This window comes from Marmota monax, unplaced genomic scaffold (genome assembly GCF_021218885.2).
Source record: "Marmota monax isolate L192 unplaced genomic scaffold, Marmota_monax_Labrador192_F-V1.1 WCK01_AAM20220418_F8-fsc00086, whole genome shotgun sequence".
NCBI lineage: Eukaryota > Metazoa > Chordata > Mammalia > Rodentia > Sciuridae > Marmota > Marmota monax.
In genome coordinates this window covers 7,641,368-7,653,285 of record NW_026693086.1, presented here as the reverse complement: position 1 = coordinate 7,653,285, position 11,918 = coordinate 7,641,368, and the positions used below count along the sequence as shown (strand labels likewise).

Sequence of the window (11,918 nt, the reverse complement as noted above, 5' to 3'; positions counted from 1 at the left end):
CTGGGGTTGTGGCTCAGCAGAGCGCTTGCCTTGCACATGTGAGGCACTGGGTTTGATCCTCAGCACCGCATAAAAATAAATAAATAAAATAAAGGTATTGTGTCCACCTACAACTTAAAAAAAAAAAAAAAAAGACTTCATTTAGCTTCTCTTAAAAAAATTTAATCCGGTAGTGTAAGAACGAGGGCAGCCGGTTTCCACAGATAACTTCTACATTTATTTTATACCAAAAAGTTATGTGCAACAAATAAACATTCTTACATATTTACATTTGTTTTTATTTACCAGTTAGCAAAATGGTGTCCTCAATCTTTGATAAAGAATGTTTCTATCTATATTAAAGGGGAAATTCTGCCCAGTGAACTCCATTTAAAATGAATGTTTACTCAGGAACGTAAAGCACTAGTAATAAATATTTTTGATGGAACATACTATACAGATCAGACACCTAATCCTTAGGCCATGCTTAATACAGATTTATAACAAAACATTTCACCTTTTTTGGGCTAATTTGTCAAAAAAAAAAAAAAAAAAAAAAAAAAAAAGGAAAGGAAAGAAAAGAAAAAAGATGTTTAATCGAGTAGCCTGGACTTCCACCCCTGCCCCTTTAGTTTTACGAAGGGCTGTTCTCACAAATTAGGATTCATAAGTGCTGCCTAAAATGTCTAAATGGAGATGTTTTGCCAAGGCCTGTGTGTTGGATGAAACCCAGAGGACCAAGGCTGCTGAGCAGGCGTATCACCCCAAGTAAATTCCAGGAAGAACTGGGCTTCTTCCCTGGCATCTGTCTAATGCTGATCTAAGACAAGATTGCCTGTCATTCATTGGCATCAAGCACTGGTGCCTGCCAAAGTCTTGAAGTAACTGCTAAAGATTTCTTTGCACTTCCAAAATATACAGTCTCTTGAAAATAAAGCAAGCAAACAAAAGCCAGCAAATACTTTTAATTTTACTGTGGTCTTGGTCCTAAATCCTACCTAAGAGGTCTAAAGATCCTTTGTACCAAATGAAGAATCTTTGTTTCTTGGTATGAAAATAGTCAATACTTTTGACATTCTTCTGAAGTCATGACCTGGAGGAGAAGCTGTGCTATATTTATCAAGAAAAAATAATTTCTGGCACACAACTAGTTAAACCTGAGTTTTCCAGAAGTTCACCCCGACTGACAGCAACCAGCTGCTGTGAAAACCCAGATGAAATCCTCCAAAACACCCTAGAATTCATCCTTTAACCATACTAATTTCCTCAAGTATTTGTGACTATTAAGTAAAAAAGAGGCTTTGTTTGTTACGAACCACTTTAAACACAAAGCATGGAATTACTGCTAAAACCAATTTTTTTCCCAGTCTGTCCTTCAGCATTGATGGTTTATGATGCTGCATTGTTTAAATATTCAATCTAAACAATGCAGATCCTAACAATCTTCAAATTTTATAATATAGTATCCCTCTTCTTGGTGGAGTAGAAGGTGTGTAGGGAGCCTGAATTCCTCTAGAGAAAAAAAAAAAAAAAAGCCAAGTAACACGCAACAGGGTTTTCTGCTGCTTGCTGAGACACTGACAGTGCAACAGGGTTTCTGCTGCTTACTGGAGACACTGACACTTCAGCAATGCTGTTACTTTAGGCAGCACCTTTTCATCTCAGTGAGAAAAAGGGCCTAATTCTACTGGGGCACAGGAATGTGGCAACAGTTTTTATATAGCTGAAACAGTGCTTCCCTGAAGTGCAGGAAAGCAAGGGAAACATGAAGGGCCAGGCTGCACATCTGCAGCTTTCTCACGAAGGGTTGCAGACCTTTCCCAGAATGCAGCATCAAGATAAGCTTTAACTCTACTTTGCTGACGGACACAGAATGTGATCAGAGATGGCTTAAAATTGGGCACAACGGACTTGTTGGCACAGCTGCCTGGTGCCACAAGTCTTAGCCGCTAACCATTTCCACTAAAAGAGAGCCAGTGACTGCTCCAGTGACCTCACTGTTCGGCTCTCAAACACAGGATCTGCTTCTCTGAAAGCGCCGGGCACTCAGTGCTGTCTGAAGTTCTGTAACTGCTTACGAACACAACTACAATACACTCGAGACAGGCATTGAAATGTTCACATTCGTGGGAAATCATAAGCCTCCATGAAATCTGAATACCTTTTAAGAAAATGGGTTAAAACCCCACTAAGAGTTCATTAACTGTTCAGATTTTGCCCCTGCCTTGGGCCAGATCATCTATGTTGTGCCAGTTACGGCAGTTAGTGGTAAACTAATGAACAACTGCTGACTCTACACACCTTAGTTTAGAGCAGAGCCTGTCCCCGCAGTCAAAAAGAAGGCAAATAAAGCACTCAGGTTACTCTTCTAATTGACTATTTTTAACATAATGATTAATCAAATTGGAAGCAAAGACATCGCTGCTGCTTCTCAATCTAAGGAGTAAAATGACCACACAGAACCTTTCTGCAGAGTGCAAGTTTTCTACTTCACAGTTAGGAAGGAAGGACACTCCTGCCCAGGTTCCACACACAAAATATTTGGTTTGAGATTTAAGACAGAAGGCACTTTTAACATTCTGATATAGGATGTTAGCCACAGAGGCGTACTGTCACGATTTCATTTGGGCTTATTCAAATCACCTTGAAAGATTCTTACTGCATTGTGTCGTTATGAGAAAGAGCAGTGATGACATGACTGCATTCCCCCTTTAAATATTTCCACCTGTAATGCTTCTCCCAGTTCACCAAACTGACCAGTGCCAGCCCTACCCTTTACAGACCCAGGCTCTCACTCACAACAGTGACCAGCAGTCATCAGTGCAGAAGGAAACAGGGAACATGCAGCTACAGAAGCAATCCTGCCAGGGCAGTGGGGCTCACACTGGCGACTCCAAAGTCACAATACTGCTTGGCTGACTGGCACCAATATTAAGGGAAACATCTGCACTGAAAATGCAACTCTTCTAGGGCTTTACCTAAAAACGCCACATTGGTACTTCCAGTTTTTCTCCCATTAGTGTTCTGAAGTTCTTGACATGAAGGTCTGGTCACATGACACATTCTGTAAGGTTACACCGATCCAGTTTTATACTAGACACAAACGTGACCTGAACATTCCAATTTAGTTTCTTCCTCTCAGAGCAGGGAGATGAAAGGGAACCAACCACCCTATTATTTTTGCCGCCAATGCTGCACCCACGGCTGTCAGTACTTCCACAAGATGCTCTGCACGGCTTACTATTTCCACTATTTCACCAGCCAACATTGAGCTCACAATTCTTCATTGCTATTCTTCAACTAAACTGTACAGTAAGTTCTGCAGGGATGGATCCAATATTTCTACTTTTATTTACAAATATCACATAAATGGATTCTAGTTGAATCTACATGTTTAAATCCATCGGCTAAAAACATATTACATATTGTAAACATGGCAATATTTAATACAGTATCTATTCTAAAATATTTTCATGTCATGATCACATTTGTTATACCTGAAATTGAATTCATACACATTAAAGAATTACTAGCAATGGTTGCTCACTTTACAGTTGAGGAAAGGGGGCTAGGGCTATGTTTTATTATCTCAGAAACATCTTCAAAGTAAAGTTAAAGCTTGTCTTTGATTGGCTCTGTGTGTCCTTTTTTTTTGTATCCATATTTAAAATGAAGATTGACACAGAAAATAGCTAGGGCCCCTTCTAATTTACAGTATTTAAAAAAATCAGTTTAAGATTCTTAGGGAGAGTGTCTGTTGTGAAGAATTTTAAAAAAACAAAAACAAAAACAAAAACCTGCTGCAAAATAAACTTAACGGGAACGGGACATCAGACTGTCAGTAAAAGCTGGCCAGGGCGTCAGTCCTGCTTGGGCTGCAGCTGCCGTTTCCAGGCCTCATTCAAGTAAACTAGTCGTTTGTAGTTGATGATGAGAAGGATGAAGTTCAGCACATATGTGGTAACGCAGATGATGCAGAACTCCTTCAGCACAAAGTACAGGATGTAGGCCAGGTACACGGACCCCACCACAGACACGATGGAGGACGTCATGAGGATCAGAGCCGCAACTGCGCTCGCTGTTAGGCCTGCAAGAGAGAGACATGGCTGAGCCCACTGCCAGGCCAGGGGTTGCCTGAGGTCCACTGCAGTACTTGAATACTGATCAGATGGGGTGCGAGTTTCACAGCATTTCACATGAAACCTGCTTGTTTCATAAGCTAGTCTTAGCTGAGGATATGCACACAGAGAAGATATGCAATCTCACCATCACATGAAGCAAGGAAGCCGATCTGCAAGATCAACAGCCCTGGCTCTCCTAATGCATATAGGGACAGGACAGCAACTTTTTCTTCCAAGCTGTACACATTTGGTGGCCCCCAACCCCCGCAGCACTTTCACTGCAGGCTCCCCATCTGTGGAAATTAAAATTTGCTTTTCATCTTTAGATCAAAATTTATCAAAAATCCACATGGGAGATGTCTATGCCAACATACTGCTAAAGAAGGGGGAAAGGTCTTGATAAACATTTCCGAATGGGCTGACTGGTGGATAAGGGAAGCCACACTTGGCCAGGTGGCCACATGTGGTCAAAGGCAGCAGTGTGTTACACCAGGGCTCTTAAGACAGACATGTGCCTGAGTTCTTGACTCACCTTCCCCTGTTATTTTGTAACAACATAAAAGTGGATGCACTTATTTTCAAGGACAGAGAAGGCATGGCATATTAAACCACCCTCTTACCCAATGGCTAACAAACAGTAACAAGAAAAGAAGAGGAGGTGATGGCAGACTGGAGGAAGTCATCAGGACTCAAACCTTGGGGACTACTGGTAGCAAGAGAGGTGACGAGAAGATGCCCGTGGGCTAAAGCTCCACCATAGGGATTTAGCTTGGTCAGAACTAAGATGCTGTTCAATTACTTGTGCCAGAAACTGGCAAATCTGGCCAGCCACCTGCTTTTGTTAATAAAGCTTTATTGAACCCAGCCATTCTCATTTATATGAGTATAGGTGCTTTCACGCTAGAAAGACAGAGATGGGTAGCTGCAGAGGCCAGGAAAGCCTAAACTGGCTCCTTACTGAAAAAGTTTGCTCATCTGACCTCTGCTAAACTTCTAAGATTTCAAAGAAAAAAACCCCAATTTTGTCTCCTTAATTTTACCTACAGAAGTCAGTTTTAAAAATGACATGGGCAGGCTGGTCTGTAATGTCAGTGGTCAGCTGCTTGCCTTGCATGCACAAGGCCCTGGGGTTGATACCCAGCACCATGAAAAACAGATAAATAAAACAACATTAAAACAACATGAACACTTTCTTACTTTCTCCATGTTTCTCTCTTCTGAAGCCTACCAACAAGACTTGTGAGAACAAAGGGAGCTAGGATCAAGCTGATTAAATGACCACAAAAAGAATGCAATGTCAATGCTGCTAGTAGCTACAAAGTTGTTATAATGTAACCAGGTACTTGTGGCTTGGGGGGAAATTACCAGTAGAATTTAAAATGTGCTATAACTCTAAATAAATGATGGGGCAGCGATGTAATATTTCCCAGCTGTAAAAAAAATAATAAAAAAATAAAGACACAATGTACTGCTATTTCTTACAAAGATTATCAAGATAGATCAGTCAAGCAAAAGAAGTGGGGGTGGAGGGCAAGCTGTAGAACAGTATGTATAGCATCTGCCTTTTATATGTAGAATGGGAGGAAAATTAAGATAATATATTTATATTTTCCTGTGCATGCATAAAGAAACTCTAGAACAACAATGAGCTGTCAGTCACGATGCAGGGCCATGGAAACTGGGCCAAGTGGAACTTCTGAAGCATGTGAATGTGTATCCACGAAGAAATTAAATCTCAAATGCGGCATCTCACATGGCTTGGTGGGGGTGAAGATGGTGTGCTCTGGAGTAGCAAGATAACTTCACATGTGCCTCCAGTGATAGACACTGACATTACAAACACATAAGAGTCTAAAGACCTTAGAAAGCATAAATGGAAGTAATACACATGATACATATGACCTGAATCATGCATAAAAAAAAAACTAACCAATTAACATTACATATAGAATTTTTATTATTTCACCTTTATTTCCAAAAATTGATACAAAGACTTTTCTTAGGCTCTTTCCTTTTAAGGGAAAACAAACCATTCCATTGCATTTGGGCTTATATTTTATATTCTTCTTCAGAAATTCAACAAAATATATGGAATTAAAAAGTGAAATTTCTCCCCTCCACCACATCCTTTCCTATGCTTTTAAATGCACATATATAAACATGTATTTTACCCTATACTTATTAAGCCACAATTTGCTTTTTTCACTGAGTAGTACCTTAAGCTTTCCAGGATTTACAAACAGACCTACTGTTCCTTGAATGAATACATACAATTTTCTGATAGGAATGTGCCCTAATTTATTCAACCATTACCTATCACCTAGGCATCTTCCAATTTTTGCTATTTTAAATTGTACTGCTATGAATATCTTTGTGCAATGTCTTTGTACTTTTGCAGGATAAATATACAGATAAAGAACTGGGCAAACTTGATGAAAGGATCATTCAGAAAAATTCACAATTTGCAATTTGCCTCAACGTCTACTTCAGATGGAAGAGTTAAATGTATTTTTAATGAATCAAATCACAGAAGACCTGGCAGACCACGGAATGAAACATTAACAATTAAAATGCACAGGCAAAAAAGGATGCATCTAAATCTACAGCTATAAAAATTTATACAATAAAAATTCACAAAACATAAAAAGTATAAAGAAGTAAAATGTTCACAACAAATATGAACACGGACTATTATCAGGATCTCCATAATTAAATGGGCAATAAAAGGAAATTTAAATACAATAAAATTAAAATAATAGCTAACAATATTTAACTATTAGAAATTTTAAAAAATATTAAAAAATGAAAACTGGTGTAGCTTCAGGGAAACCAGACAACTAGGGGAAAAGCAAATTGGGAATATCTATTAAAATCCAAACACTATTCTATGCTTTTGACCCATTAACCCCATGCCTAGAAATTTATATTATGGAAAAGAGTCCAAGAGGAAGGGAGGGCTGTAAAAAAAAAAGTTGAGTACTGCAGCAGTATTTACGATATAAAAAGCATGAAACCCAGATGTCACCAGTAGCAAAACACCGAAGGGGACAGGCAGCACTGCATTGGAAATCAAGGAGCACGAAGAGTCACCTGAGGAAGCAGGAGACAGGGCTGGGGTACTCTGCAGCAGAGCGCTGGCCTGGCACATGCACGGCTGGCCGCAGCCCCCCACCATACACGCACACAGCAGAAGACAGTGCAAACAGCAGGTATATGAAGGCAATGGAGGTGTGGGTGCAGCTTACTGTTAATGCTTTCTTGATACAGGATATTTAAAACAGCTACTGGGTCAATAATAAAATAAGAAAAAACGTTAACAGGGAAGAATGTTGGATCACAACTGCCTTAAATGGAGCTGGTTTGGGACACCATGAAATGCTGCTCTCCATGATTAAACAAACACCAAGTGACACTGAGTTCAACGTAAGCACTGTAGAAATTCTGGTGAATCACATTTCACAACACAAAAATATGGAGCGAGCTAGTGGTTCTATCATTAACATATGCTTTTATTTACTATAAAAACACTTAGGGCAAGGGCACAAAGTACTGAGTGAACATAACAAACTTATTTTTGTATTGCTGTATAAATACTTACCAAGTAATAACTGTAGTATATAAAATATAAGTCCAAAGACACTGTTTGGCTGGTTTAATACACCATCCTTTCCAAAAATGGAACCCAAAAGACCAAATCCTCGACCCCATCTGTAAAATAAGGAAAACCAGTAACCCTATATTTGAGATTCCCTATTTTTAAAAATGTAAAATTATTTGAGAATGTTATCCAATTCTTAATCAACTAAGTTGCCAAATTCTTAAATATCTTTTGTTCAGAGTGATTTACCCAAAGAGGGAGCCAGTCCTAATTTTCAGTATTGCATCTGATTAAAAACAAGGATTGCATAGAAACATATCTAAAACTGCCAATATACCCATCTGAATCTCCTAAGTGGCTCATTTCTATCTATTCTTTTTCTGATGTCGTCGTCATTTTCAGGAGGGAGCCTCTCAATTTGAGCCAGGGTCAGCAGCACCACTGACCTTTGGGCTAGGGATTCCTTGTGGTAGGGGCTGTTTTGGAAGGAGTGTTCAACAGCATCCTTGACCTGCTAGGTGCTAGAGCACTCCCCAACCCCCAATGAGACTACCCAAGATGCCTGAAGCCATTGTCAAACCTGGGGTGGGGATGGAGAGCTAATGGCTGAACCATTTTAGGTCTTCCATGGAAGATGGAAGAGCTGTTTCCTGGCAAAGTTTATCAGGTTATGTATGAAAAAAGACATCTTGGGAACACACTTTTAAATGCAGGACAGTATCAGCAACTATAGGTCTTCCCTAGAACCATATCTCAAAGGTAAAACTGATTTATATGCCCCATCATTTTTTAAAGTTAAATTTCAAATTTTCCATTTAACAGTTTTTTTTTTTTTCAGAATGCTATGTTCTTAGTTTAAAAAGGATTAATTCTGGTTTAATAAAACCTGATACAAATGTCAAATTAATATTTACTTTAGATAAAAACCTTTGAAGGTTATTTTAACTCTGAATGAACGTGCTTTTTAAATACCAAAAAGAAAACAGTTATTGATGTTGTCAGTTGAGAGGCACTCTAATAAAACCTAAACTTTAATTCTGAAGATAGACTGCCTGAAAAATAAAGATTAATGGTTTAAAAGTACTCATGTTCAAAAAAGCTGAGTGAAACCCCTTCAGAATAACCATGTTGAGAGACAGGAATAACCCCAGTTCTACAACCAAGAGCTGTAAACACTTTTACTGTATAGTTATGTTAAAAAACACAAAGTAATTGCCATTATGTTCATTTATTCTTTCATCCATCAAATGCTCACTGAATGTGTACCAGGCGGACACTGAAGTGCTGGGGAACTAGGAGTGGATGCACTGGACAAGGTGCTGCCCTTGGGGAGCTTACAATCTAGTGGGAGAAGTAATAGTCAGGTAAACAAAAGACCAAATGACCCTGAGGAACCAAGAAGCCTACTAGTGTTTGTAGCCAGGCAAACTAGTGTGTGGGTGTACTCACTCACCATCAGGACCTCTGGAAGATCAAGTGTAGTCACCCAGGGAGGCCTTGTTAACATGCATATTTTGCTTCAGTGGGTCTATGGGGGCTTAGACTCTGCATTCTCCCAAATACAAACAAGACCCCCTCTAGGTGATGTTCAAGCTTCTAGTTTGAAGACTATACTATGAGGTCACTGCTCTGGACAGAGGATGGGTGAAGGAAACTACTCTAGCTAGGCAGCTAAGGAAAGCCTCTCTCAGGAATTCAGTTTGAGCTAAATCAGATCCTGAATGATAAGAAGAAGCCAGTCTCACAAGGAACAGCAGATATAAAGGCCTTGAATGAGCTACTGGTGTACAAAGAAAGCCATCAAGGCTGACAGTGATAAGGGGGAGAGGGGCAGGAGAACCTAGCACAAGTCCAACCATTTAAATTACTTAGGGCCTGGTTTGTAGGCTTGATTAAGAATCTGAATTTTATTCTAATTGCAGTAAAGGACATTTATGATAGAAGCTTATTTATAATCACTCTTGGCCATGGTGTAAAGACCCAAACTGCAGGGGGGCAGGAGCACAGACAGGGAGAAACCACATGCCGTCAAACTTCTTAGCCTCACTCATCTGAAGTACAAATTCAAATTTAAACACTGCCTTTGGCCAATGGAAATAATGGGCATACTGCCAAAATTATCAGGGATAAACAATGTCTTAATCATTCATGTAAGATCACATGGATATTTTCCTTGAAAACAATGTGGTAATCCACAAAATGAATACAGTATCTTATCAAAGAAATACACCTTAAGATTTCAAAACAAAACAATACCAAAGCCTTATAGAACAAAACAGACTTCCCTATTCCAGCACTCCCCACAAGCACGTTCTGATCCCCAAAGACAAACATTCTACCTTCTGATCCCCAAAGACAAACATTCTGATGTTTTCAAAACTGTTTTTCACTCCTATTCACTTGAACATTTATAAATAGTGTTTATTTTGTCATTTCTTGATTTACCAATTCTAAATATTATCTTTTGACTTTCTAATATGGCAGGATGGAACACTGCTTTAAAAAAAAAAAAATTTAGGGGCTGGGGCTGTAGCTCAGTGGTAGAGCGCCTGTCTTGCATGTGTGAGGCACTGGGTTTGATCCTGAGCACCACATAAAAATGGATAAATAAAGATACTTACTGTGGGCTGGGAATGTGGCTCAAGCGGTAACGCGCTCGCCTGCCTTGCGCGGGGTGCTGGGTTTGATCCTCAGCACCACATAAAAAGAAAACTGAAAAATAAATATTAAAAAAAAATTCTCTATCTTAAAAAAAAGGTATTGTGTCCATCTACAACTAAAAAAATATTTTAAAAAATAAATTTAAAAAATCTTATTACAGAAACTTCAAACGCATGTGTACAAAGTGAACAGAACAGTGTAATAAACCACCCACCACCCAACTGCAATAATTGTGCCTTTCTTGTTTCATCACCATCTCTACCTACTTACCACTCTGGTTATTTTTAGTTATTTTCTTTAAGGTAAAATTTACATACCCATATAATTTTGACAAATGGACACACCTGGGTAGTCCACAACCCATCACTATATAGAATGCTCTCATCTCTCCAGTTAAGTTCTGCTGAGTCCTCGCCCATCCATCCATGATTCCCTGCCCATGTGCAAAGGCATGGTGGACAGTCAGGCTCATAGGAACCCAGCCTCTGAACCAGAGTGACATCACTGTCTTGTGGACCTCAGTGTTGTACTTTTGCCCTTGCGTCACACTATATATATATATATATATATATATATATATTTACTTGTTTATTTATTTATTTATTTGAGCTGTAGTTGGACACAACACCTTCATTTCATTTATTTATTTATTTTTATGTGGTGCTGAGGATCGAACCCAGCGCCCCACACGTGCTAGGTGAGGCTCTACTGCTGAGCCCAACCCCAGCTCCACATTCTAGTATTTTAAACCAAACAGAATAGCCACTAGTTTTCTTAATAGTTAAAATAGTGAATTTGATGAAGTTGCATGTAATAACTGTAACAAATCAACTCACAAGCAAAGCAGGCCACATTACATGGGCATTTTCCTTGGATGTCTTTTTGTGACATGTATTTCACTTGGGGTGACGCCCTTGTGGTGCGTCCATCCATGTCATAGCATGTGTTGGGACTTCTTGTGCAAGGCACTGAAGGCACACACCACACTGTGTTTACCCATTAAGCTATCTGCATGGCCTTGGTGGCTTCCACCCTTGGCATGTAAAACTATACGTATGTTATTTAGCCTCTTGATCCAAACAATCACAAATGCTCCTATAATTTTTCACCCATCCCTTTGAAAGGAGCAAGCCCATTTCAGGTACAGTCAATGTCCAGGCCATCAAATGAGAAGAGGTCCTTAACAAGAAGAAACTGGAATATCCCTCCTACCATTTTGTTGTTAAGGTTAACAGAGTGGCTTATGGGGAAGAGGTGGCTCTGGACAAAAACAGAAAAATAATCCGTATTTCCTTCATTTTAAATTTATGAATTATGGTATATCATCAATTTAGCGACAACTTTCCAGAAAGAAAAATGACTATATGTTGATCCAGATGGCAAAATCAACTACAGATATTAAAAATATTGACGTTAATTGTTTGGGTTTATAAAATATTTGTCAAAGTTTCTTTGGTGGAAATGAACTTGTACCTAGAAATGGCCTCTTTCTTGGGTTAATTTTTCAACTTATCTCAGTAATTCACAAGGGATATAACCACTAGAGAGAATAGCTCCTG

The 11,918-nt window shown here is 39.2% G+C and overlaps 1 protein-coding gene across 1 annotated transcript in view; it reads right to left on the bottom strand.

The window, feature by feature from the left end:
* Positions 1–194: 194 nt before the first annotated feature.
* The window catches only part of Vkorc1l1 (vitamin K epoxide reductase complex subunit 1 like 1), a 59,109-nt gene continuing 47,385 nt past the window's right edge, over positions 195–11,918 (bottom strand). Inside the window, exons 2-3 of the mRNA XM_046454366.2 lie at positions 7,699–7,808; positions 195–4,066 (exon numbers count right to left, since the gene is read on the bottom strand). Coding sequence (XP_046310322.1) covers positions 3,840–4,066; positions 7,699–7,808 — 337 coding nt within the window. The 3' untranslated portion in view covers positions 195–3,839. The remainder of the gene's footprint in view (positions 4,067–7,698; positions 7,809–11,918) is intronic.